General features: G+C 48.6%; 2 protein-coding genes across 3 annotated transcripts in view; both read left to right on the top strand.

The window, feature by feature from the left end:
• The first annotated feature begins 326 nt into the window (after positions 1–326).
• On the top strand, positions 327–4,948 carry ITPRIPL1 (ITPRIP like 1). Of its 2 annotated transcripts, XM_032352834.1 has the most exons (3): positions 327–634; positions 791–898; positions 1,718–4,948. In XM_032352834.1, exon 3 carries the CDS (start codon positions 1,732–1,734, stop codon positions 3,373–3,375), a length of 1,644 nt encoding a protein of 547 aa, XP_032208725.1. In that variant the 5' UTR covers positions 327–634; positions 791–898; positions 1,718–1,731; the 3' UTR covers positions 3,376–4,948. The 2 variants fall into 2 exon arrangements, with proteins under 2 accessions (XP_032208725.1, XP_032208726.1); XM_032352835.1 differs by lacking the exons at positions 327–634; positions 791–898 and adding an exon at positions 982–1,390.
• A 2,876-nt stretch (positions 4,949–7,824) lies between these two features.
• The window catches only part of NCAPH (non-SMC condensin I complex subunit H), a 37,043-nt gene continuing 17,206 nt past the window's right edge, over positions 7,825–27,661 (top strand). The window contains exons 1-9 of the mRNA XM_032352833.1: positions 7,825–8,956; positions 14,026–14,245; positions 14,356–14,446; positions 15,110–15,202; positions 15,519–15,657; positions 16,107–16,231; positions 24,265–24,454; positions 25,775–25,866; positions 26,590–26,795. Of these exons, the coding sequence (XP_032208724.1) occupies positions 8,938–8,956; positions 14,026–14,245; positions 14,356–14,446; positions 15,110–15,202; positions 15,519–15,657; positions 16,107–16,231; positions 24,265–24,454; positions 25,775–25,866; positions 26,590–26,795 (1,175 nt within the window). The 5' untranslated portion in view covers positions 7,825–8,937. The remainder of the gene's footprint in view (positions 8,957–14,025; positions 14,246–14,355; positions 14,447–15,109; positions 15,203–15,518; positions 15,658–16,106; positions 16,232–24,264; positions 24,455–25,774; positions 25,867–26,589; positions 26,796–27,661) is intronic.

Raw genomic sequence — 27,661 nt, 5'->3', positions numbered from 1 at the left:
CACAGTACGGACGCTGACAATACACCCCAGCTCCTGTGGCGTTTTGCGCAGGACCAGCCCGGACTGGGAATGACGCCCCCATGCCCCGGTCAATTCCTAGTGATGCCACCATCCTCGTCACTGTTTCAGTACGGTGCATTCCAAATTCCCGGTAAGTGTACCCTCGGTTGCCCCTGGCACCACCCCCCGAGAGACCGAGCAGCTGCGGCGTGCGAGCCCCCCTCGGCCGCGAGTGCGGGGCCACAACCCCGCGGGCGCCCGGACGCCGCACTAAAGGCGCGCCTCCACCACCCGGGCCCCAGGGGCCCCAGGGCGGCGCTCCCGCGGCGCGCTCGGCGGGCTTGGGCTGGGAGGAGCTTGGGCGGGGTGGAGCCTGGACGGCTGGCGACGCGGTGCGGGGCTGCAGCCCTCCGGGAGGCGCGCCGCGCGGAGGGGGGCTCCGGGGCGGGCCGTGCGCAGACCCTCGGACCCTCTGACCCTCGGACGACATGGTGCGACCCCCGGGACGGGGGAGCGGGGCCACTCCCTCGGGCGGCCCCGGCGAGGCACCCGGAGCCCCCACCGCGCCGGCCAAAAGGCGGGGGCAGTCAGGCCGCGCTGTCTCTTTAAGACCGTGTTCCAGCTAACACCGACGGTGAGTAACCTGGCCCCAGGTCCCGGGAGACACCCCCGGGAGGGCAGGCGGATGAGAGTTCAGCTCTCTGGGCGTGGAATTTGGGAAAGTTATGAATGGTGGGGGGATCGCCCTGCTTTGAGCCACAGCCGCTAGGTACCTTGTAAATTTTAACAGGGCTCCTGGAGCAGTCGGTGAGAATTAGCAAGGCCAAGTTCCAGAGGGAGGAGAGTCCCCCCACCTGCCTTCAGCGCCCACAGGGCATAGTCCTTCTTCATCATCTCGGTAAGCCCAGTAGCTTGTGGGGTGAATACGAGAAGCTTCCGGCCTCGTGCTGGGTGGGGAGGCAGAGGATCTGACTACTGCAGTTGTCAAGTGTCTTTGGGCACCTGGTTCTTCGCGAACTTTCCTGGGCTGAGAGGTGGAGCCATGCCTGCCTCTGCGCCTGGCCCATCAACAGGGCATCCGGCAGCCACCTTAGGACCTCAGAGAACACAGCGGGAAGCTGTGGAGAGCAGTCTGGTGGCACTGTGCTTCTCTGGCGCCAACTGGGAGTTGCCCTACTGGGCACAAGGGAGGAGAGGCCGAGCGGTCTAATGACAGAGGGTGACAGAATGAGGATTGTGAAGTCACAGAGGGAATGGGATGCTATAGCTGGGGCTTGAGGCTTGGCAAGAGGAAAGTGTTGCCCAGGCAGATCAGTGCTTTCTGCCCGTGGAAGGGAGCCTCTGGGATCAGCAGGGCACATTTGGTGTCCATAGTGGACTGATGAGTCGGGTGAGGCCACCCTCCCACGAGGGTCCCCCTCCCCCTCCTACACAGGAATGAAAACAGTGCTGTGTCCATACTTTGGAGGCCTAAAGACCACCCACACCATGTGGAAGGAAAGCAGAAAGACTGAGTGGCATCTCCCACTGACTCCCTTTCTCCCAGACCACCTCCTGGGTGGACCCTTGCTCTGTCCAAGCCCAGCTCTGTGAGCTTTCTGTTTCTCCTGAGTAGTTAACTTCCAGGATTTGGGGTTCCAGGGCGCTGGGGCATATGCACTGGCGAACAAATGAATGGTGAAGATCACTACTGACTCCCACCCTCCTACTTCTCCAGATGCAGAGGCCTCCATGGCTCTGATAAGCCTCGTGTTCCTGGCAGTCATGTATGTAGTTCACCACCCCCTGATGGTCAGTGACCGGATGGACCTAGACACACTAGCTAGAAGTCGGCAGCTGGAGAAGCGGATGAGCGAGGAGATGCGCCAGTTGGAGATAGAGTTTGAAGAGAGAAAGCGAGCTGCTGAGCAGAAGCAGAAGGCAGAGAACTTCTGGAGAGGAGACACCTCCAGTGACCAGTTAGTGCTAGGGAAGAAAGACATGGGGTGGCCATTCCAGGCCAGTGGCCAGGAGGGGCCGCTGAGCTGGATGCTGGGAAACCTGTGGAATGCTGGCCTCTTTTGCCTTTTTCTCGTCTTTGAGCTCCTGCGACAGAACATGCAGCATGAGCCAGCCTTTGATTCCAGCAGTGATGACGAGGAGGAGGAAGTCCGTGTTGTGCCTGTCACCTCCTACAACTGGCTCACTGACTTCCCCTCGCGGGAGGCCCTGGATTCCTTTTACAAACACTACGTCCAGAATGTCACCCGTGACCTGCCCTGCACCTGTGAGTTCGTGGAGAGCTTCGTGGATGACCTCATCGAGGCCTGTCGGGCGCTCAGCCGCCGGGAGGCTCAGCCACAGCTGGAGGACTGCCTGGGCATCGGGGCGGCCTTTGAGAAATGGGGAACCCTCCACGAGACCCAGAAATTTGATATTCTGGTACCCATCATTCCTCCGCAGGGCACTATGTTCGTGCTGGAGATGAGGGATCCGGCCCTCGGTTGCCGCTGTGGCTGTGTGCTCGTGGAGTCGGAATGTGTGTGCAAGCGCGAGAAGCTTCTGGGGGACGTGCTGTGCCTGGTGCACCACCACAGGGATCACTCGGCCATCTTGAGCAAGTGCAGCAGCTCCATCAAGGTGGCTCTGTGCACGGGCTCCCACCTGGACGTGTGCAAGACCATACAGTGGTTCCGGAACATGGTGGGCAATGCCTGGGCCCTTGTGGCCCACAAGTATGACTTCAAGCTCAGCCTCCCACCGTCCACCAACTCCTGCAAGCTCAGGCTGGACTACCGCTCAGGCCGCTTTCTCTCCATCCGCCTGGTCCTGGGGGTCCAACGGGAAGACACCCTGGTCTATCTGGTGAGTCAGGCTCCTGACCAGGAACCGCTCACCAGTGTGGACTGGCCCGAGTCCTTTGCAGCCTGTGAACACTTGTTCCTGAAGCTGGTCGGGCGTTTTGCTCCAGAGAACACCTGTCACCTCAAGTGCCTCCAGATCATCTTAAGTCTGCGGGACCTTCAGAGCTTACCTCAGGGAGCGTCCCGCCCGGTCCTTACCTCTTACCACTTCAAAACAGCCCTCATGCACCTGCTGCTGCGGCTGCCTCTGACCGACTGGCAGCACAGCATGCTGTCCCAGCGGCTGCAGGACATCCTCTGGTTCCTCGGCCGGGGCCTCCAGCAAAGGTCCCTCCACCATTTCCTCATTGGCAACACCTTCCTGCCCCTGACCATCCCGATCCCCAAGACGTTTCGGAGTGCCGAGCCCGTCAATCTCTTCCAGCACCTGGTGCTAAACCCCATGGCACACTCGCAGGCAGTGGAAGAATTCCACAACCTTCTGACCCAAGTGAAAAAGCTGCCCTGTGCCCCATTGGTGGAGGCACATTAATGTAAAGGTCATTAAAAGAGGGGAGAAGGTATTTCTGATTCCTCAGGCTGCCGAAGAGTTTATTTTCCAGACGCATCAGTGGTATGTGTGACCTTCACCTTGCCTGTGGCTATGATAACTTTAAGGAGCACCTGAAGGGCTCATCAGGATGGGGTCCAACCTGTAGGGCCTAATCTAGGGTGTGTCTTCTGAGGTTTTCCTCTCCCGACTATTAGTATGACCTGAGGAGGGCCCAGGGAAACGGATGTTACAGGACGATCTTGTAGCTAGAGTTGAGACTAGACAGGGCCTGTGAGGTTGTGTTTTGTATCAACACTGGAAGTGAAAAAGAGAACCAGAGAATACCTCCATTCCAGCTTATTTCTTTTTGTGAGCGACTCTCAGCACATTCCTTGTAAACTGGTTTCCTTGTTGAATTGTTGGCTTAAGTCACCTCCGAGCAGATAGCGCTCCAACTTATTCTAAGTACCGTGAAGGTAACTTCTCGTATGTTAGGATCTAATTTTTCAGACCTTCTGTGTTTGAAGATATACCCAGGATGCTTATTTTCCATTTCTCAATTTAGCCCTATTTTTGTATAATATATGAAATAGAACATAATATAGCTGTTTTTATGCACCTGAAAGAAAACTCCAATACTATCCAAACAATTAGCATTGATTCACAAACATATTAAGTCAATGGTGATCTGTTTCATAATTGAAATAACATATTTACTAAAATTAATAAAATAGCTAGCATCTAACGAGCTTCTCATGCCTGGAAGCAACATTGTAAAACCCTTAATGAGGGCAATCTTTGAGGGGCGGTTTCTGAGATGAACAATGACTGTTTCTAAAGGAAGCCACTTGTTTGTCAAATGAAAAGAAGGTTTAGCCACCACGTGTAACTGCTTTTTCAACTCAGTCTGTTAATGCCTCTGTATTCTCTTTTCAAAGATGACAAAGGGATTTTTTTTTTTTTTTGAACTGTGTTTGTGGTTTTGCAAAGTGGGGTCATCACAATTGAGGCTCGTTGCCAGGGTCGGACAGGAAGGGACTGTAGAGCAGTCCAGCTCTAACACTAGTGATTCTGGAGATAGGAGTGGTGGATTTTGCCCTTCTTTCAAAATCCTGGGCATCCTGATTTGGAGGCTTAAAAAAGTGACGAGAGTTGTAGGTGTGGTTGTTTGGTTGTTTTGGAAATAACAATGCTGTTCCTGCCCTGCATACCAGGAAGATCTGGGGAGGAGAACCTGGCCCCACATTTAACTCAAGTCGCAAGGGGGTTTAGATGCTGGTCTTGTGGGCTTTGGTTGTATCCACACCCTCCCCACAGCAAAAATAAATGACAAATTTATGTCCCCGGAGTTGATGCCGATCAATATTTGAGACCCTGCACTGCATAGTGACGGTTGTATTCCCATGTTGTCTGCTGATATCTGCCAGGTACTGCTTTCAAGATGCTGTGATGGTTGGTTCCACGCTGCGGGGTTTTGATGTTTTATAAACGCCCATATTCTTTCTGTTTAGAAAGTAACTTGCTGGTGTTTTCATTCCAAATCAATAAAGGAAGCTATTTTGTGTGTTGGTTGGAATGTATGTAATAACACCCACAGAAGATCAGAATTCTCACGTGCCTATTGCCAAGATATTCCTGTTACCCTGATAGCTCCACGCAGTACATCCTGGTATTTCACAATACACCTTGAACCAGTCTGCCCCGAGGTTTCCCAGTGGCACAGCCAGGACCAGGAAAGAATAATCCAGAATGTCAAGGAACATCTAAGTTATTCATTCTCAAAATATCAGCCAATTTCAAAGATCTCAGTGGCTACAAAAAAACATGCATATGCTGTAGAAAGGATAAATCTGTCAAGTAGAAAGGCAGTATCATGTTCTAGCACTCTGTGGTTTCTAGTGTAGTAAGAGGTAAGAAAACAGGAGCTGGCAGAAGACTACAAAGGGAACAGTCAGCAAAGCTTGGGTGGGGCCGAGGGTGTAAGAGAGAGTATAGAAAAAACAAGTAGTAATGGAAAGAACAGAGCTGTTGTGCTCTGGGAGTACTCTTACAATGAAAGGAGAAACTTCTCCAGATTATTTAGGAAGCTGAGCTTTATTCTAAAACAATTCCTGGCGGGCACCCAGGATATAACAGCAGTTATAGTAATGGGAATACTTAGCGTTCATCGAGCATTGCCAATGGCCCTAAATGCTTCCCATCTGGTAACTCATTTAATCCTCACACTCTAACTCCATGAAGTGGGTACTTTGTCCCTTCCCCTTTTCCAACGAGGAAGCCGAGGCACAGAAACAGCACACAACTTCCTCTAAGGTCACACAGCTAGTAAAGGCAGAGCCTGGAACAAAGTACCTGTTCTCACAACCTTCCAGCATGGTCTTGGGAATATCAAGATGTAGGGGTTAACATGCTTTGAAAAGCGAAAAGCGTTATACTAATTTTAAGATCAAGGGCGGTATGCCGTTTAGAAATTCTAGAAGACAGAAATTGTTGGTCCGTAGCCCAGTGTTTAGGCCAGGAATTTCGTATCACATACAAAAATTAAAGGCATTTGCTCAGAGGCCAAAATAAATGTAAAGCCATTTGAACTACATGCCTGTTGGCCCCCAGTGGCTCGATGGTTTATATCGTGAACTACATTATGATATAAGCCAGCTGCAGGCTGGGAGATCAGGGAAAATCCGAAGCCAAAAGTTTGTTCAGGTAGCCGACTGATAACAGTATTGCTCGTCACCTAAACTAAAGCTGTTTGCCATTCGTTTTGGGGAAGTAGAATCTTGGTGAGGAGTGAAATGGGGAAGAGGATTGGCCCCAGTATTGCTTTTCTGGCAGACAAGGAGTGGGGGAGGGACCCACTGCTTTAGTTTTGTCCAGACAGAGGAATTGAGTTCTGCATACCATTGATACCACTGATAAATCATTCAATTTTTTGGCACCCTCTGCAGAACTAACCCCCTCCCCCAAAAAACAAAGAGAGCATTCAGAGCGAGTGGTGGAGAATGAACCGTCTGCAGGGGGTGGAGCTGGCTTTGTCCCAGCACAGGGAACCCTAGGCAGCCAGCTCAGGGGGCTCCATTATAATCCCAGAACAGCCTCCTCCTCTGCCGGGTGTTCCAAGCCTTCTGATTCAGTGCCACCGGCCACTCTCCCAACCCACACTGCTCCTCGTCGGTGCCCAGAGGATCACAAGCTGTTCCCACTCTCCTCAAATGCACTCAGCACAGAGAAGATGAGTGAGATGATGGCACCCCCAGCGTGCACTGAGCCTATGTGCCCACAAGAGTTTAATCTGTTACCCAATTCCTCATAAAGCCCAGTGAAGGAGTATTATCATGACTGTTTTATAAACAGAGAAGAAAGTGAAGCTCAGAGAGGTTCAAATGCCCAACCCAGGATTTAAACTTGTCTTCCAACTAAACTCATTCAATACGTATTCAAGTACTTACTGTGTCCAGGGCTAGCACCAGGCCCTGGGGAAACAATGGCGAGCAAACCATGGCTCCATCCTCATGGAGCGGACAGTCTATGGAGGAGTAGTCATCAAATAGTCGTCCCAGTGGATGTAAAATTTCAACGGTGGCAAGTTCCACTAAAACCTCCAGTAAGGACACTTGAGTGTATCAGGGAAGGCCTCCTTGAGGAAGTGATGTGAGCTGAAACGTAATGGCAGCCAACTGGATGAAGATGAGGATGAGGAGAGGATGTGCAAAGGCCTTGTGGTGGGAGTAGGCAGGATGAAAGTGAGTCTGAAAGAAGGCCCAAGTGACCAGAGTGCAGGGAGCAAGGGGAGGCAAGGTGCAAGAGGAGGCCAGAGAGGCTGTAGGGCCCAGACCCCACAGGGTCTCCTAGATCACTTTAGAAGCTCCCAGAGCAATGGAACTTTTGAATGGTTTAAGACTTTGGGAAGGAACAGGTTAGATTGGTACTTAGCAACCACTCATTAGGGTCCAATGAGAAGGGAGTCAGAGCTGGTGTAGGGCTGCTGCAGACCAGCAAGAAGGTAATATGGGTGAAAAAGAGACACAGGCTTGAGATTCTTAGGAAGTGAAAGAGCTCAACAATTGGTTGCGTGTGGAGAGTGAGACATCCAGGATGGCCCCTGGGTGCTGATTTGGGTTCCTGGGTGGCTGGTAGAATCTTTCACTGAGATGAAAAACACTATAAACCTGCTTTCTTTTCTTTATTCCACATTGCCTTATACTAAAGATTTGACGGTGGTCACTGGGAGAACAAGTTTGTGCAAAAGCAAATTGGCTTAGGGGTGCCTGGGTGGCTCAGTGGGTTAAAGCCTCTGCCTTCGGCTCAGGTCATGATCCCAGGGTCCTGGGATCAAGCCCTGCATCAGGCTCTCTGCTCAGCAGGGAGCTTGCTTCCTCCTTTCTCTCTGCCTGCCTCTATGCCTATCAAATGAATAAATAACATCTTAAAAAAAAAAAAAAGCAAATTGGCTTAAAAAGTGGTTTTCTACAAAGAGTAGTATTTTTTGTTTGCCAAAATGACTGAGAGGCATTGATGGCGTTTAGTGGACAAATGGTGTCCTACAAAGAGCCCCACATGTCAAAAATTGTTTCACCCTGAATGCCAATAGCACCCTTCAAGGGAAACACTGCATAAAATGCCTTGTGCATGTCATAAGAAATGATAGGATGTTCTAGGGATATTTGGGGGAATTGCCCTGGCCTTTCCTCCCATAATACAACTCTTGGTTGGGCAGGGGGTGCCTGGGTGGCTCAGTTGATTGAGTGTCTCCCTTTCCCTGGGGTCAGGATCTGGGGTTCCTGGGATGAGGCCTGAGTGGGGCTCCATTCAGCGGGGAGTCTGCTTCTCTCTCTACCTCTGTGCTCTCCCTTCCCTCTCTCTCAAATAAATTTGGGAAAAATACAATTCTTGGGATCAGATGAAGCACAATGGAAAGATGGCAAATTATGTCCCTCTCACTTCTCGCCTTAACCTTTTCTTTTGTGTGGTGGGATATGCGGGGGTGAGGTGTGTGTGTGGGGGGCTAGATATCCAGGAAGCTTTTCACAAGAATCTGAATAAAAATGATGGCATTTAAAAATGTACATAAATATTTTGCACCTGTCCTTCGCCTGCCTGGAACGTTCATCGTGTTGTTGGCTCCTTCTCACCCCATCCATCCCTCTCTAGCCCCTTAGGGTTTTGCTGCCCTTACAGAACAGGTCGCTGTGGGAAATTAACCTTCTTTCCTAGAAATCCGCCCTCCCTCCCATTAGAAAGTAAATTGCGTGAAAGCAGAGCCCTCTCCCGTCCTGCTCCACGCCGGATCCTTAGGATCCTTAGTTCCTCGTCTGACTCTCGAAAGAAGGCGGGGGACCGTGGTCCATGGACCCCTACAGTCCACCCACAGGAACACAGCGGGAAGCCCGCGATTCCACACAGCGCACTCCCACACAGGTGCCAACGCCCCTTTACAAGCCGAGGATGGGGGCGCCTGCGCAGGCGCGCTTCTGGCCCCGCCCACGACAGACGTCACCGTGGCCGTTACGGCGCTAAGGCTTCTCGGCGCGCGATTTAAAACCAGCTCCAGAGAAAGCGAGCAAAATGGGACCTCCCTGCCCAGGTGAGGCTGGGTGGGTGGGGGGCGCCGCGGGAAGGGGTCGGCGTGAAACGGTGCTCTGGGCGGGCAGGGTCGGCTGGGGGCTGAGCGGAGGTACGGATATTCTCGGCTTCGTTGTTGTTGGCCTTGCGCTCCTGGCAAAGGGGGAGGCAGGCGCGGGGAGGAAGAGGCGGGAAGCCGGGAAGGCCGCCAATCAGCAGGCCGCTTGGGTCGGCGTCGGGAGCGCGCGTGGGGCGATCCCCACTCCGGTCCCTTTCCCGTGGGCTCCTACGCGGTGGAGGGTGTCTCTCCCTTGGCAGGTGGTTTCCCTGGGCTGCATGTTAGTTCAGGACCATGAAAAAGTTGTGGTTCCTGCTGAATGCTTAAGACGCATGCGCTTTTTTTTTTTTTTTTTTTTTTAAGATTTTATTTGTTTGACAGATCACAAGTGGGCAGAGAGGCAGGCAGAGAGAGAGAGAGGAGGAAGCTGGCTCCCCGCCGAGCAGAGAGCCCGATGCGGGGCTCGATCCCAGGACCCTGAGATCATGACCCTAGCCGAAGGCAGAGGCTTTAACCCACTGAGCCACCCAGGCGCCCTGCATGCACTTATTTTTACATTCATTGAACAACTGAGCTCTCCCTTTACGCCAAACCCATTGTCAGGTGCAGAGATACTGTAAAGAACAAAACAGATAAGATCTAGTCTTTTGGAGCTTGTAATCTATTATTTTAAAGATTTTTATTTATTTGAGAGAGAGAAAGAGCTAGTGAGAGAGAGCATGAGCGAGAAGGAGAGAGAGAAGCAGGCTCCCCACCGAGCAAGGAGCCCGATGTGGGACTCGATCCTAGGACTCTGGGATCATGACATGAGTCGAAGACAGCTTGTATTCTAGTTGAGGAGACCGTAAACAAAGAATTACAAATGAGGTTGAGTGCTGTGATTGAGAACAGCAGAGTGAGGGGAGGGGCTCCTTCAGGTTGAGGATTAAAGGAAGATCTTAGAGGGCACTGGGGGACGCGTTCTAGGCAGAAGGAATGAGTGCAAAAAGAAAGGCAGGAAGGAAAGAGCCTGGCTTGGGCTAGAACTAGAACATCATTACTAAACAGTGAGTGAGGCCGCTGAGGTAGGCAGGGCCTTGGTCTTGGCAAAAGGCTTGAAAATTTAGAGTTATATTTTGGACGTGGTAAATGACTTATGCATGAGACAGGTGAGGGGTCAGTAAACACTTGGAAAAGAGTTTGACACTCAGAGGGTAATACAGCTCAGGGAAGTGGCCCATAGACTCAAAAACACATTCGGACATCATCATATGGATCATAAAACCATGGGAACAGGTGAGAACCCTAAGAAAACCCTGTAGAGAAGACACTCAGGACCAACATTTAGGAGCTAGACAGAAGGGAGAGCTTAAAAACTCTCTCAGAAGAGAGTGGTGTCATAGAAGCTAGGATCGTTTCAAGAAGCACTGGAAGGGGTTGTCATCTGTTTCAGATCCTGCTGAATCTCAAGAGATGAGGCCTGAAAAGTCGCCAGTGGGTTTGGCAACATGGAGGTTGTAGGTGATCGTGTCAAGATAGTTTTCATAAAGTGGTGGGGATGGTAGCCAGACCATAGGGGGCTGAAAAATGAGTGGGAGGGAAGGAGGTAGGTGTAGAGTGAGCTTAGTAACCATCTAAATGAGAGAAATCAGAGAAAGCATATTCCAAGAATTGAAGCATGCCTCTGATCCCGTCTTGAGTTTCCCTCTCAGACCAGTTCCTCCTTCGGTGCTTCCTGCTTCTGTTTAAGTCTCCTCTCAAGGTCCAACTCCGCCCCCCTCCTCTTGAAGAGCCCTGACCCAGATAGTAACAAGTCCTCTTAATTCAGTCTCTAAAAATGTCTCTTGCCTCCTTCCTTTCCATTTCTTCTTTCTTTTTCTTTTGTTTGACCTCAGCTGAGAAGTATGTTAGCCATACTCTTGAGCTTATGGGAAGCTATCAGTGGAACACGTGAAGTTCTTCTCATTGTATATATTTTTTTAATTTCCTTTTATCCCTATACACCACTTCTGTTCCCTTCCCCCTATATGAGCAACATGTAGTGTTTTTTGTGTATCACTATTTTTTTTTTTTTTAAAGATTTTGTTGATGAGAGAGACAGAGGATGAGTCGGGGAGGGACATGGTGACGGGGGAGAGTGACAAGCAGACTCCCTGCTGAGCACAGAGTCCAACTTGGACTTAATCCCTGGACGCCCAAGATCACGAGCCAAAGTCAGATACTTAACCATTCAGGTGCCCCTGTATCCCTTTTTTTTTTTAAATGTGTCCCTATAAAATATGTGTTATATTGTGGGTTTGGGGGTTTTTTGTTTTTTGTTTTTTTGTTTTTCATATCACCAATTCAGAACCACCTAAGACACATGTTCTTATTTCTATTTGGAGGATGAAGAAGCAAATGCTTGGAGCATTTACTTGCTTAAAATTTCTTTTCTTTTCTTTTCTTTTCTTTTTTTAAAAGATTTTATGTATTTATTTGACAGAGAGACACAGTGAGAGAGTGAACACAAGCAGAGGAGTGGAAGGGGGAGAAGCAGGCTTCCTGCCATGCAGGGAGCCCAATATGGGGCTCAATTCTAGAACCCCGGGATCATAAGCTGAGCCAAAGGCAGACGCTTAACGACTGAGCCACCCAGGCGCCCCTTGCTTAAAATTCCTCCAGCTAATGGGGTACCTGGCTGGCTTGGTCTATAGAGCATGCAACTCTTGAACTCAAACATGAGTTCAAGCCCCACACTGGGTGTAGAGTTTGCTGTTTAAAAAAAAAAAAAAATTCTCCAGCCAGTAAGTGATGGGCCTGGGTTTGTTGGTTTGTTTTTTTAAAGATTTTATTTATTTATTTATTTATTTGACGCAGAAAGACACAGTGAGAGAGGGAACACAAGCAGGGGGAGTGGGAGAGGAAGAAGCAGGCCTCCTGCCAAGCAGGGAGCCCAATGCAGGTCTCGATCCCAGGACACTGAGATCATGACCTGAGCTGAAGGCAGATGCTTAACAACTGAGCCAGCAAGGCACCCCTGGACCTGGGATATGAAGCCAGGCCTTTTGATTCTTAAATCTGGAAACCTCTTCCCCTAAGGTCTCTCAGTTCCTTCATCTCTCTCCCAGTGATCTTGTTTCTTGCGCTACCAAAATAGGCAATAGCCACTCACAACCACAGTCACACCCTAGACCTTGTCATTATCAATAGTTGCACCACTCTGTCATCTCAGTTTTAAGCACCCCACTTCTCAGTACCACTCCTATCTTTCCACTCCTTCTTGTTCCCTGATTCCAATAACTCCAGTGGTCATTTGACCCAGCAGATGTATATTCTTTGCTTTCCCTGTCCCTCGTGTTTTTCATGTTCTTGTTCCCCTCCTTACTTAGCTTACATTCAGTGGTCAATCACTATCATCACTCCTTTTCCTACACGTCTAACCCCTTGCCCTCTTTTGGCCTGTTTATACTTTCTTGACAAAAATCACAACCCTGATTACTTCCAACTTGGCCTACTCTGCGTTGGCCCCTGCTCACTCAGTGATCTCAAGGGAACCCTAAAGCTGCCCAGCAGTCATGGTTATTCCCTTGTTCATCCACTCACCTGCGCCTACGTGACTTCCCTTACCTTCCTTTCTCTCCTGAAACTCCAGCACCTCCTCCCTGGCCCTCACCCTTAGCTATTGAGTTTTTGGTCTTGATGTGCTTCTTATTTTACTAAGGAAAACAATCCAAAAGGAACATCCACAGGCACCCCATTGTACCTGCTCCCCTACCTGCCTTTGTGTCTGTGTTGTCTGGCTGCCTTCCTGTTGCTGTGGATGGGCTTTCAGTGATCTCAGGAAAGGCAGCCCCTTTACCTGCCTGAGTGTGTTCAGCAACTTTACCCTTCCACATGATCTCTGCATAATGCCCCCTCCTTGCCAAAGATGACTGGAACCTGTGACTATGGTATCTTACGTGGTAAAAGGAGCTTTTCAGGTATGATTAAGTTAAGGACCTTGAGATGGGGAGACTATCTTAGATTATCTGGATGGGCCCAGCACAATCACAGTGGCCCTCATAAGAGTGATGCAGGAAGTTCGTCAGAGAAGGCTATGTGATGACAGAAGCAAGACGTCGGGAGGGCACCTGGGTGTCTCAGTCTGTTAAATGTCTGCCTTTGGCTCAGGTCATGACCCAGAGTCCTGGGATCAAGCCCTACATTGGGCTCCCTGCTTGGTGGGAAGTCTGCTTCTCCCTCTGTCCCCATTCCTGCTCTCTCTTTCTCAAATAAATAAATAAAATCTTTAGACAGAAAGAAAGAAAGAAAGAAATAAGAGGATAGAATGGTGGGAAGGAAGCAGGCAGCCTCTAGAAACCGAAAAAGGCAGGGAAAGAGATTCTTTCCTAAAGCTTCCAAAACGAACACGGCCCTTGCTGATACCTCAATTTTAGACTGACTCTAGGACTGCAAGGGAATACATTTGTGTTGGTACAAACCACTACCTTTGTGGCAATTTGTTATAGCAGCAATAGGAAGCTAATAAAATCTCTTTGCTTCATTCTTTCTACCAAACTGGGATTTTTCCCATCTTAAAGTTAATTTCTGAACCTCACTTCCCTTTCAACTGCTTCTCTCCTAATTTTGTCCTTCCTTTTCTGTAAGTCCTTGAAAACCTTGTCTCCATCTGTTGTCGCCAATTTCTTGTCTGTTCTTTTTGTTCTGTTCTCGTCTCTGGAATCTATGCCCTTTTGATTTTCTCCTGCCTGTGCTAGTCTAGGAAAACTGCTATTGTCAAGGTCGCCAGTAACCTCTAGGTTGTTCAATCCAGTGAATGATTCTGTCTTTCTCTAATTTGACCTCATCACACCCCTCAATTTGGCAAGGAAGCATCAGAAACCCATCACCCGACTAAGAAACTGTATAGAGAAATATTAGAGTTAGAAAAGATCTTGGTGGGAAACAGGCAGTGAACTTCCTCCCTTTGACAGTCCCCAACCCTCACTCTGGATACAGGAAATATTCCGTGGCAGGTTTCCTGAGCAAGGGTTCTCTTTCAACACCGTCAGCCATAATTAGTTGCTTTTCTTCAGAAATCCGTGGGCACCCCCACAGTGCCGCCTCACCTTCAGAACGGGCGTTCTCCACGTCCCTGCCCCGGAAGGCCCCTCTCAATACTCCTGGCACCCCAGTCCTCGAAGACTTTCCTCAGAATGACGACGAGAAGGAGCGGCTGCAGCGGCGGCGCTCGCGAGTGCTGGACCTGCAGTTCAGCTCGGACTCGCCTCACCTGCTGGCCTCCCCATCCAGCAGGTGCGTGCGCTCTGGGTGCCTCTGTGAGGCGGGGGTTTGGGGTCTGGATTTTGAAAAGTTAGAGTATCGTGGATCCTTAACAGAGTGTTTTGGTTTGGGTTTCCATTTAGGAATACTGACACTTCAGCCACAACCCCTAAGTTTACAAACACGCAGATTACAGAACATTACTCCACCTGTATCAAACTGTCCACTGAAAATGTGAGTATCTGCTGGTTATCAGTGAAGATTTTGCAGCATGGTCACAAGGGAAGTCTAGCCTTCTTTGATTCGGTGGAGAATGCGCAACCGACGGTAATTGCGTGCTTCCCTTCTCCAGCCACTCTTCTCAATGCCGATGTCGGTCTTACAGGCTCTTACTGTGCTATGTGGGACTTCGGTGCTCTTTCTGGCAGGTTGCTTGCCTCCTAGGGTGCATCTAGAGAGGCAGCATTGCTTGGGGGTTAATGATGTGAGTTCTGGAACCAGTCTCTGTTGGAATCCAGTCTCTGTCATTCACAAGGTCTACAGCCTTGGCAGGTCACCTGAGCACTCTGCTGCAGGGTCCGCCTCCGTCAAATGACAACGTGAATAGTCCCTGCCACATTCCTTTGTTCTCAGGGTCACTGAGTCCCTTAGTGGGCAGTGCTGATAACAGGGTCTACACACGGTGAAAACTCAGGAAGTATGCTGTCACTTTCTAGCTCTTGAGAATGAGGAGTTTGTGTGGATTAGGCCGCGTCACCAAGTGTTTATGGGAATTGATACCTGTGGTGAGATGTGGGCTGTTACTGTGTAAGAACGTAGCTTCCTCTGTCAGAGGAGCAGTATTTACATGAGCCTTGGCTGTCAGTGACCCACCTTCCCACCCTTTTCTGTTTGCAGAAAATCACGACCAAGAATGCTTTTGGCTTACACTTGATTGATTTTATGTCAGAGATTCTTAAACAGAAAGACACCGAACCGACCAACTTTAAAGTAAGAAGGCTGTTCACCTCTTGCATCTGAATTAATGGTGGTTATTTCTGATACTGAGCACAGCACGGTCATTGAATCCCGCAGATACATGAGAACCTTCCTTGTGTGAGACACTTCATTAGCTTCTTTCCTAAACTGATGAATACAGAGACGATATCTTTCTGCTATATAGTGTTTATTCCCTATCAGTCTTTGGGGAATCTTTATCATTTTTGTCTTAAGAGCAAGTCAATATTTTATGAAGCTTGCTGTGTTTTGCCTGTTCGGCAGTTCCTTTTTATGTCTCCCCTGAGCAGAGCTCTGTTTGTTGGACTAGGTGGCTGCTGGCACTCTGGATGCCAGCACAAAGATCTATGCAGTGCGTGTGGACGCGGTCCATGCTGATGTCTACAGAGTCCTTGGGGGGCTGGGCAAAGACACACCCTCCCCAGAAGAAGCAGAGAGCCATGATGCAGGTACGTGAGTTGGGATCTGGATTCAAGGGGCTTTCTTAAGGGCATAGGAGGTAGTTATTTGGGTAGTATACTGGAATGAAGTCGTAAGAGATAATCTCATTCGGTTGAAGACATGAACGTTTTCAGAAGAGTTTATGAGAAGACCCTTAAACCCTAGAGTTGTTTTTCTTTGGAAAAGAGAAGGACCTTTTAGATCATATTTGGGGAAGACTGAGTAAACTTCAAATGGGGAAGTTCTGATTTGGGGGCGCTTTTGGAATTGACTTGTATTAGAAGCCAAATACTTCAGGTTTCTCCGGAAGCCGCAGATGAGATGTGCTGTTGCTTTGAGAGAATGGCATTTTCTGTTGTGATCGCTCTTTAGAGTTTTGAAAAACGTGACTTAATATAAGTTTGGCTGCATGCCCCAAAGCAATCCTTACCCTACCTAGTCTTACTTCTTCTTTCAGGTGGAAGCGCTACTGAAACAGGAACAACCAAAAAGGCTCAAAAGCCCAAAAAGAAGCACTCCTATAAAACCATCGAGCAGAATGTGAACAACCTCAATGTCTCTGAAGCAGATCGGAAGTGCGAGGTGAGGAGCTGGGCGCAGGGTGGTCTCTGACTCATTCAGAGCCTCAGTGGCTGAAACTTGGCAGGGCCACGCCTGCCTTACTGGTATGTGCCTGCTTGGGCCTCAAGGGAGTCAAATATGTAAGTGGCATCTGCATTATCTTCCCTTAGCTTCACATTAAGACTCAAGTGTGTAAGTCCCTGCTTTTCCCACAGTATTTCAGGAAGATTGAGTAGAAGGAGATGGCACATTACCGAGGACTTTGATCAATTAAACCATTCATTTTCTTTCCAGGAACATGCAGAATAGATGGTGATAGCTAACATATTTTTATTCATTTACTGGGCGCCCTGTGCAGCCCTAAGTCTGAGCCATGTGACCTCACTTAATCTTCACAACATCCTTGTTATATTTTCTGAGGAGGTTATCAAAGTACAGCGCTGTTAAGTAACTTGCCCCAAATGATGCTTCTGGTAAGTAAGCTAGGATTTGAAGCTAAGTGGTCTGGCTCCAGAGTCCTTGCTCTAAACAGCCTTATGATCTGGCAAATCCTAAGGAATTTCTCCTTAAAGGAACCCAGAGGCCTCAACTTATCTTTAGCATAGTTAATTTAAAGCAACAGTGTTGGGACGCCTGCGTGGCTCAGTTGGTTAAGCAGCTGCCTTCGGCTCAGGTCATGATCCCAGCGTCCTGGGATCGAGTCCCACATCGGGCTCCTTGCTCCGCAGGGAGCCTGCTTCTCCCTCTGACTCTGCCTTCCACTCTGTCTGCCTGTGCTCACTCCCGCTCTCTCTCTCTCTCTCTGACAAATAAATAAATAAAATCTTTTAAAAAAATAAATAAATAAATAAAATAAAGCAACAGTGTTGGTACAAGCTTTTTAAAAATGTTGCTGTTGGGCACTTGGGTGGCTCATTTGGTTAAGCATCTGCCTTTGGCTTAGGTCATGATCCCAGCATCCTGGGATCGAGTCCCACATCGGGCTCCTGGCTCAGCAGGGAGTCTGCTTCTCCCACTCCCTCTTCCTCTCCCTTTGCTCAGGCTCTCTCTTTGTCTCAAATGAATAAATAAAAAAATATTTTTAAAAATAGTGCTGTTAAAAACAGTATCTTAGTGAAAGTTCTTATACATATTATCTTTGTGCTCTTCTGAGAATGTATCCATAAGAGCATTCGAGTCATGGAATTTCCATTGCCCTCAAAAACAGGTTGTACCAGCCTACTATCCCTCCCAACAGTGGACTAGATTACTCTTCTACCTCCACAACATTTGTAAATGACAGCTAAGGTTGAGACTAGAATTGATCACCAAGGGAATGAGCACATGTGGAAAAAGAACTGAGCCCTGGATTACCCCAATCTTAAGAGTTCAGAGAGCCACAGAGGAAGCATCCAGTGGGTAGGAGGAAAACTGGGAGAGTGTGGCACCCAAATGGGAAAGTGTCAGGGAGGAGAGAGTGATTAGCCATGTCAGAGTGGAAGCCTAGGGCCACTGAAGCTTCGAGAATGGCTCACCATTCTGAGTTTCTGAAGCAGAAACTCAGACCTCCAGGGAAGGGGCCTGCTTGGCTGGCGCTGGTGTCCCTGAGTTTGAAAAAGGGGCTCGTGACCCCAGGACCCAGACCTCTGAGGAGGACATGCTGGTTGGTGCTTGTGTCTGTGAGGGGCATACGATGAGGCTGGTTCTGTGAGTGTGAGAAAAAGTGCAAATTAAACTCAGCCAGTGCTATAGGTAGGGGAGGACTGCTGCATCTGGGCTGAAGCAGCCCTGTTGGATGACAGGAACTGGAAGGCTACAGAAAGAAGCAAGTCCCTTCTAGCCTTGCAGTCTCCCTATAGTGCCCCTGACTGGTGGAGGCCACCAGGGAGCTGCTAGCAAAGCCCAGATGTCCCAGAACCAGCATCATAGAGTAGCCAGTAGAAGGTAGGACAGGGACTAAGAGGCAGTCACTTAATAACTGGCAGAGAGGTAAAGTGTCAGCATATCTACCTTCCAAAAGATTTGTGGTTGGGGGGGGGGATGGCTAATATGCAAAATGTTACCCAGTGGGGAATCTACGTAAATGTAACACAGATGTTCTTATTACTGTTCCAACACTTTTTTTTTTTTTTTAGATTTTATTTATTTGTCAGAGAGAGGGAGAGAGAGCGAGCACAGGCAGACAGAATGGCAGGCAGAGGTAGAGGGAGAAGCAGGCTCCCCGCCGAGCAAGGAGCCCGATGTGGGACTCGATCCCAGGACACTGGGATCATGACCTGAGCCGAAGGCAGCTGCTTAACCAACTGAGCCACCCAGGCGTCCCCCAACACTTTTGTAAGACTGAAATTTTTCCTAATAATGGGGGCACTCACATGACAAGAGAGGAATGAAGGCAGAATAGACTGGTCTTTTGAAGAGTTTTGAGAGCTGTTAACTGGAACAGAGTAATGGGTGGCAAATGAAGGGGAAAGTAAAGTCTAGAGGGTTTCTTGTTTTTTGCTTTTTTAATGGGGGGATTAACAGCATGTTTACTTGATGGCAGCAGTCTAGTGGACAGAGAGGGGAGTTGCTTGAGTGGAGTCCTTGAGTGTGTGAGACAGGAAGGGAATGGACAGCCCCGCCAGAGCTTGGCTAAGGAGCACCCATGGCTGGTGGGGGATGGGATGTGAGTGTGCCCTTGTGGGATATTTTGGTCGCGCCCCCCACCCCCACCTTGAAATAGGAAGCCAGGACATCAACTGACTGAGCGTGGAAGAGGAAAGGTAAAGGTTTGAAGAGAGGAAAAAAGCAGGAGGGTGGGGGAGCTAATGAACTGGGGAAGTAGTTTGCTTCCCAGACAACACTCAGGGTTGTCGACCTGGGGGCCGTGGCAGATGGATTTAAAGTGAGGTCAGTCAGCATGAGTTTGTGAGTTTCTCCAGCTATGGTTAGCTGTGCGGGTGTGAGCACAAAGCCAGCAGAAAGTGGATTGAACACGGGGATTGGGTTTTGCTGAGTCAGTGTGACACGGCTAGAAAAGAGCATTGGAGTGACGAACACGTGCAAGGGAGGGGTGACAATCACTGCCTTTGGGACTTCAGCCGGGAAAAGAGGGGAGTGAGAGAGAGCAGAAAGCCCTATGAACAGTGGGTTTTAGGGCACAGTGGGTCAAAGACTTCTTGGTGTTTGAGACCAGAAGGTGTTGGCTGGAATGTTAAGGGGTAAGGCCAGGGGCACTTGGAGTTGAGCATACAGAGAGGCTGTAGTCATAGTTCTGAAAAGTTCAGAGAACAACCAAGGGATGTCTTGAAGTCCTGGGGTTTTCAGGATGAAGCTCACAACCACTGAAGGTGAGGATATCAAGGAACTGAGAAGCCACAGTGTTGGATGCATCGATATAGGGATATTAAAATCACCAAAAACTTAGGACAGCAGCAAAGTTGGAGAATAGTAATGAGCCAAGAGCTAATATTAAAATCTTCCAAGAAGCAGAGAGAACTGAAGATTGAAAGGTGATCGAAACATAGATGGGCAGAGGCTGATGAGGTCTGACCTTACAATGTTCAAAATGGAAGGTTTTAGGACTTCGGAAGGAGACTAGTCTGGAAGCAATGAGGAGGAACAAGGAACTCACCTGTCCCACATCTAGGCCAGAGGTTGGAGGGCTGCAGGAGAGGAAGTAGCCACACTGGCCTATGGGGAAGCAATGCCCTTGGGCAGGCCGGGTTCCATTAAAGCAGTGCTCCTCAGCCTTTTGTCATTTCCTTCCCACTTCAGGACCCTTTTTAGATCTTTTCTTCCTACCCTCTGCCCTTGAAATGAATGATTATTGAGTAAGATTTTATCAGGTAGGGTTGAGGCTTAGAGATTCACAAGTTATTGTAATTTTTTCCCTAAGATTTTATTTATTTATTTTATTTATTTTGACAAAGACACAGCTGGAGAGGGAACACAAAAGGGGAGTGGGAAAGGGAAAAGCAGGGAACCCGATGCAGGGCTTGATCCCAGGACCCTGGGACCCTGGGATTATGACCCAAACTGAAGGCAGATGCTTAAGGATTGAGCCACCTAGGCACCCTGGTTATGGTAATTTCTAAGATTTTTTTTTTTTTACTCTTCCCCAAGAACCAGTTTTCATGCCCTTGAGAATGATATCATCCCCAATTTAAAATGAATGAGTTAGGGGTCCCCGGGTGGCTTTGTCAGTTAAGTTTCTGCCTTTAGCTCAGGTCATGATTCCAGGGTCCCGGGGTCGAGTCCTGCATTGGACTTCTTGCTTAGCTGGGACCCTGCTTCTCCCTCTGCCTGCTGCTCCCTCTGCTCACGTTCATGCTCTCTTTCACTCTGACAAATAATTTCAAAACAAATAAACGACAACAACAAAAAAAGAGAGAGCTTCAGGAAAGAAGTGGGGAATGTAGGGACTATCTAGAGTATCCTGGAGGGAATATCCATTGTTAGCAGAGGGGGGTGGGGGCTAAAGAGGCAATGTCAGGTCTTTCTAGGTTTTAGAGCCTGAAAAATGTAGAATCCTGGGTAGACCTGGGTCTTTAATGTGTGACTAATAAATAAACTAAAGGAAGGAAAATGGTGAGATTAGTCATGGTGGCCTCATGGCAGATGAGGTAGAGACGAGCACACGGGGGCTAGGTGTGAGGAGTCTTGTTGGGTTCACTCTGAGTAATGGGGCTATTCTACTCTGGATTTGCCTAGCAGTTCCAGCCTACACTATTTTTTTTTTTTTGAAGGTTTTATTTATTTGACAGAGAGCACAAGCAGGCTGAGTAGCAGGCAGAGGGAGAGGGCGAAGCAGGCTCCCTGCTGAGGAAGGAGCCCACCGCAGGGCTCTATCCTGGGATCCTGAGATCATGACCTGAGCCGAGGGCAATCACTTAACCAACTGAGCCACCCAGGTGCCTCTCCAGCCTATCCTATTGTGAGGACTTTGTGTGGATGGACTGGAGGGGCCTGAGGATGGTGGAGACACTGAGGCTGAGGCTGAAGAGGGAGCAGGGAAAAAAAGGGTGGCTGGCTTTCTGCGGGGGGTAGTGGTATTTCTTCATATGTCAGCGTTGACATTGGGTAGTACCAGATTTGGGGGCAGCAGATGGAAAGTTCACATCCTCATTCTGCTATCTTAGCTGCGTGGCCCTGGGAAAAGGCTCTGAATTTTACTTTGTTAAACTGTCGCAACAGGTTAACACCAGTCCCATCCACGTACAGGTTTTGTGGTAGTGAATCTGTCCCTGGCAAAGTACTTTATCCAGGGTAATATGTTGTACATATCCGAAGGGGAGCCATATAATTCTCTCCCACCTTCCCTTCTCCACCCCAACTCTCCATGTTTTTCCCCCTTCTTAGATAGTCTGAGTATTATTTCACTGTCATTCTTGTCTCTGCTTCTGGATCTGTAGTGAAATGTCTGTTCAACAACACAGTTAGAAATTCTGGGAGCCTGGGTGGCTCAGCCTCTGCCTTCGGCTCAAGTCATGATCCCAGGATCCTGGGATCGAGCCCCACATCAGGCTCTCTGCATGGCAGGGAGCCTGCTTCTCCGTCTCTCTATGCCTGCCTCTCTGCCTACTTGTGATCTCTGTCTGTCAAATAAATAAATAAAATCTTAAATAAATAAATAAATAAAAAGAAATTCTGTTCCCAGTCATTTTTTTCCAACCAGGTAGACCCAGTTCTGGGGAGTCTGAGGATGCTTATACCAACCAGCCTTTCCCATTGTTCTAAAGAGAAAACAAGAGAGCAAGCAGCACTGTTCCCTCTCAGCCTGTGGTGGTCAGCCACAGTTATGCCAAATGAAACCACTAGTCTTAAAGAAACACTGAGTACCCCAGTCATAAAAAGCTTTTTTTGTTCTGTCCTCTGCTATAAACTTATAATAGCCCAGAGCCCAATTCAGAGGATAACAAGAGCGAGTGATTGTCAGAAACCTAGAATTTGAAGTTTCAACTTTTTCCTGAACCTGCATTCTCTTGGAGATGGCATGGAGATGGGAAAGCAAACGTTCTGTGGGTGTGTCTAGACCAGTTGAGAACTCTTATTTGTATGTGAGCTGATCTGTTTTGGACACAGCTCTCTGTGTGCAAAATGTTTGCTATCACAGGAGATTCCAACCTGATTATGTTCCAGTTTTTTATACCATGAGAGCACAAATGGATACAATGCAAGGAAGTTCAAGGCACATACTATAGGAAATCAGAGTGGGTGGAGGTCAGAGTTTATGGAAGAGGTGAAATTTGAACTGGGCCTTAAAGGAAAGGTAGGTATTTGTCAGATGGACCTTGCCAGGAAGGTGATTCTAGGCAGAGGCACAAGCAAAAGCCATGGAACAGGAAAGTTCTGTTTCTTTAAGGAGCTGGACAGTATACAAGTTTGGCTAGAACCCAGGATTTACTCACAAAGCTGAAACAGCCCTAGACTTTACCATGCAGTTTGTTGTGCAAATTCTCTCTCTCTGACAAATAAAGTCTTTGAACAAACAAATAAAATAAAATAAAATGAATGCGTTAGAGCTGGTAGGTGGAGAGAACCTTCAAGAAAGAAGTGGGAAGTATAACGTCTCCTTTTACTGTTTCTCTTCCTTGCTGTGGACCCTTGTTTCAAAAGATTCACCTAGCTGGGGAGCCTGGCTGGCTCTGTCTGTAGAGCACGTAGCACTTGACCTTGGGGTCATGAGTTTGAGCCCCATGCTGGGTTTAGAGATTACTATTTTAAAAAAAAGGGGGGGTGCTAAAAGTTTCATCTACTAAACTATGCAGTCACCAATAATTCATTTTCCCATCAAAGAACTAAAAAAAAGTGTCAATCAGATCCATTTTATATGAAAGAACCATTGTTTTCACTAGGCAAAAAGTGAGGAAAATTGTCTTAGTGTTTTCAGCTTTATTTTGGTGTTTACAGTTTCTATGTTGACTCTTTGAAATGCTGAGTTTTCACTAACTACCCACATAGGAACTCTCAAGGTGTGGGTCTCCAGGTGGGAAGCCAGTGCTCTAGTTAACATTTGAGGAATGGGAGTAAGAACACTAGAATTTTTAGGATAGGAAATGGGAGCAACCAGAGACAAGCGTTAACTCAGGTGTGGGTTGTATTGGCAACGGGTGAAAAAGGAAGGGGTAGATGGTAGAGATGTGCTGGGAGGAAGCCCTGCCAGGCTGTGTAACTGACAGCCTGAAGGGTAAGGAGACAGGGAGAACTTGAGTTGATGTATGTCATACTCTGGGGGCTGGAAGGATGCTGAGATGGGCTTACTGGAAAGGTGAGAGGAGAATCTCAGTTCTGTCAAGGTCAGGTTCAGAACCAAGGCTCAGCCAGAGATCCACATCTGTCTTCCTCCCTGAGGCCCTTCTGTCCACAGTATCTATGTCCTGGGACATACAGGAGACTTGTGAACCTAATACCCAACGTGTTTCCTGTCAGAGGGCCACCGGTAGAGTCAAGTGGCTTCTGCACTCTTGCTACACATGCCTGGGTCTTGCTCTGTCCTCGTTCTCCTGCACTGTGCCCTAGTCTGCCTTTGGGATTGCTGTCACCTGGCTGTGCCACTCCTGCTCCTTACTCCAGCCTGGGAGCTCTCTTAGGGCCTCTCCCATCTTTTACCCATCCATCTAGCCCTGCTGACTGCCTGTCTTTACCCTGAATCTCTTGGTTGTGTTCTCCAGATCTGTGAAAATATTTCTGCCTAGAGTAAATAATGGGATCTTGTGAACAGATCCATCACACAGGCTTTTTAAGTCCATGGAATTTGTGGTGATAGCACTGTACTAGGTTAGCTAGTTCAAAACAGTGACTTATGGAAGGAGGCCAGCAGAAGCGTACTGTCCGTGTGGATTATAAACAGTGGCACAGTAGAAGCTTATTGCCACTTCCTGTGTACTTGAACACTGTACCTTTATTCAGCTGACCACACATAGGCTTCCTTTTCAATTAGTGTCTGCCAGGATGGGATTTTATTGATCTATTAGAAAGCCCTCTCCCGATTTTGATCACATGCCGAGATACCCTGGAATGAACAGAGTCCAGGGAAGGAGATTTTATTTGCTTTGTCTGCATCCCATAACTTGCCTGTTCTGTTTTTCTCTCAGATCGACCCCATGTTTCAGAAGACGGCGGCCTCGTTCGATGAGTGCAGCACAGCTGGGGTGTTTCTGTCTACCCTCCACTGCCATGACTACAGAAGTGAGCTGCTGTTCCCTTCCGATGTGCAGACTCTGTCCACCGAGGAACCCCTGGAGCTGCCGGATTTAGGTTGGGTGGAAGCGACAGATTTAAAAGGTGGGTACACATGATGCGTTTCACCAGGGCATTTCGGTCATCAGAAAAGTTTCTGTACAGCCATGGGTTCCATGATACTCCATTATGATGTTGCTTGTTTAAATTACCCAGAAGCTTCCTCTGGAATGCCCTGTTGGGCATCCTTTTGGGGAAAATGGACTTCTTTCCCCTCTGTAGCACAGAGGCTAACAGTAGTAGCTAACTCTCACCATTGCTCTTGGCCCATATGTGCCATATCCCACATGGGCCCCTTAACAGCCAAGGCTCTCAGTCACTTCTCAGGGTCCTGGGGTTAGCCAGGAATGTCAGAGTTTGGACTTGGAAAAGGGGCTGTAATAGGCTTTTGTTGAGCCAAAGGGGCCTTGTTCTTATTTGTTACCAATCCAGGGTGTCCTGAGGAGAAGAGGGCATTGTGAGTTATTTTCACACTCCACCTTGGTCGTCTGAGAATAGACCTGTCCTTTTTTTTTAAGATTTTATTAGAGAGTGAGAAAGCTAGCACAGGCAGGGGGAGAGGCAGGCAGAGGGAGAAGCAGACTTCCTGCTGAGCGGGGAGCTCGATGCAGGACTCGATCCTGGAACCCCGGGATCATGACTGGAGCCGAGGGCAGATGCTTAACCGACTGAGCCATCCAGGCATCCCTGGCCCTGTCCTTTTGTCATCCCGTTTTACTGGCCTGGCAGGGGTTTTATCCCGCCTCCCATCCTACCCTCCACACTCTGGGGGGATCGTCTGGGTGCACGGTTGGGCAGGAATACAGTAGCTACACTTGTGGGCTGCATGAGTTGCTCCTTTCCCTCCAGGACTTCACAGATGTTACAGGGGCTGCTTTCCTCCTTTCTTTTCTTGACTGAAGTTTTCTAAGTACAAATATTTGTGCTAATAGTGTATTTTTCAAGTTTCTGCTGTCAACTAGGACTTTAATTCTGTAAGGTGCCTCGCTTAGTTTAGGACTAAAATAAATAACATTGTGTGATTGATAGTGCCGTTAGTACACTTTGAGGATTTTTGATTTCCCAACTCCAACATTGGGTGTGAAGTCCATTTCAGAGTTAAATGTGTATGCTTTAGGCTTCTGCCCTAATGTTTTAGTAATTCTTGGAGTGCCAGTGTGGTGCCTCCCTCCAAGATAGGTATGTTGTCTGAGCACTACCCTCTCCCTGGACAGAAGTCTATGACCTGGAGCTTGGCCAGCAGCCAGCCTTTGCCATAGAACAGGGGTTGAAAAAACCCCATATCTCCATCATGCTACCCTGGTCACTCTGAGGTGGGGGGCGCGTGCTCCATCCATACTCTTTGCCTGCTCCTACCCTCTCCAGCGCCCATGCAGCAGTGTGCAGAGGACGGCCAGATCTGCCCTTCCCTGGCCGGGTTCCAGTTCACGAAATGGGACAGTGAGACACATAATGAGGTGAGTTCAACTTTTAGACTTCTGAGGGCTCTGGGCATTTGTCCAACTGCTTGTGGTTTCAGTGAGATGGCCCAAGATGAGTTCTGCCCAGTGAGAACCCGAAACCGTGGCATCATTTTTATTTAGCTAGGAGTACAGAAAATATTTCCCTTGGCACTTCTGTAGGGACTAAAACCTGGGGGGTAGAAATGAGAGTGAGGCAGCCCTGTCATTCCTGGGTGCACTTTTTTTTTTTTTTTTTTAAATCGGCTATCCCCTTGAACATGGCTAATTCCAGACCTTTGGTCTCAGGCTGCTGTCAGGCTCAAGGAATTTCCTGCTCTTCAGGGTTGAGTCCCTTGGCACAGAGTTTCCTGAGAAACTGTCATGTGTAAAGCTTTTCTCTGTGTATTTTTAGCTTGTCCCCCTTTAGCCTACTTACTATCACTTCCAGAATAAATGGTCTCCATGGAAAACTGTTTTCTCTAAACATGTAGTTAATGGATGCCAATTCCTGTTTCATGTTTTACGAAATGTGCCTAACGCCAACACGGCCTCATCCTGTGCCGCACAGTATAAACTTCCTCAGCACCTTACTCTCGTGAGAACCTTGACTCAGGGGAGGGCGAGCCGGGAGGGGAGCATGGAACCTGGAACTCAGGGCTAAGAAGGAGTCCAGGCAGGCTGTTACTCCAGGCTGCATGGATGGCGAGAACTAGAGAATCCTCTCCTTGTCCTCTCCAGTCTGTCTCTGCTCTGGTAGACAAGTTCAAGAAAAACGAGCAGGTGTTTGACATCAATGCCGAGGTAGAGGAGAGTGACTGCGAGGACTTCCCTGACGGGCCCATGGACGACGACTTTGATGCGAACGATGAACCTGAGCACAGTGCCGCCGGCGATCGCACCGAGTTCGGGAGCTGGAAGGAGCCCTGCCGCACTCCGAGCTGCCCGTAAGGCTCTCAGAAGGCCTGGAAGAGGTTCCCAGAGGAGGTTTCCATTGGTTCTTAGCAGATTTCCTGCTAGGACCATCTCATTTCATCTCTGAGATCGGCTAGCCTAGCCTGCCGGCTCCATTGTCCACGCAGGCTGAGCCATTCTGACCCATAGTGGCATCACACCTTCCTGGGAATGTCAGCTCAGCCACCTATTGGCGACATTGCAGGAGTTTGGAAGGATAAAGTTAAAACGTGTAAAGTGCTGGAGAGGAGAACTTGGGATATAGGCACTGCTATGGTGGTGGCTGTCGTTTCCATGTGTGTTTTGGTAGCACGGAATGTGCTTTCTCCACACCATGTGCAGTCTTGCTTTTGGCTACATCACTCCAGATTGGTTATAGACAGAAACAGCCTTACATGCTGACTGTATAAACAAAATGGCCCTTGCCTGGAGGGTCAGACAAAGAGGAGGGGCTGGGCAGTGTTGGGTTAACCAGATAGGCAGACGGAACAAGTGAAGCAGGGGAAACCAAATAAGCAGATAAAACCGAACATGTTGTGCAGGAGGAGAGGTGGTAGAGTGGGTCTGTAGCAATTTTTTTTTCTTTTTTATTAAAGATTTTATTTATTTATTTGACAGAGATCACAAGTAGGCAGAGAGGCAGGCAGAGAGAGGAAGGGAAGCAGGCTCCCTGCCTAGCAGAGAGCCTGATGCAGGACTCGATCCCAGGACCCCGAGATCATGACCTGAGCTGAAGGCAGAGGCTTAACCCACTGAGCCACCCAGGTGCCCTTGTCTGTAGAAATTTAATTTTTTTATTAACTCTAATAGGCCTAGAAGGAAATCAGAACTTTGTTGACCTTTATTTATATATACTTAG

The sequence above is a fragment of the Mustela erminea genome, chromosome 7, assembly GCF_009829155.1.
Source record: "Mustela erminea isolate mMusErm1 chromosome 7, mMusErm1.Pri, whole genome shotgun sequence".
Lineage (NCBI taxonomy): Eukaryota > Metazoa > Chordata > Mammalia > Carnivora > Mustelidae > Mustela > Mustela erminea.
The sequence above is the reverse complement of the archived record's forward strand: the minus strand, read 5'-3'. Positions and strand labels throughout refer to the sequence as shown.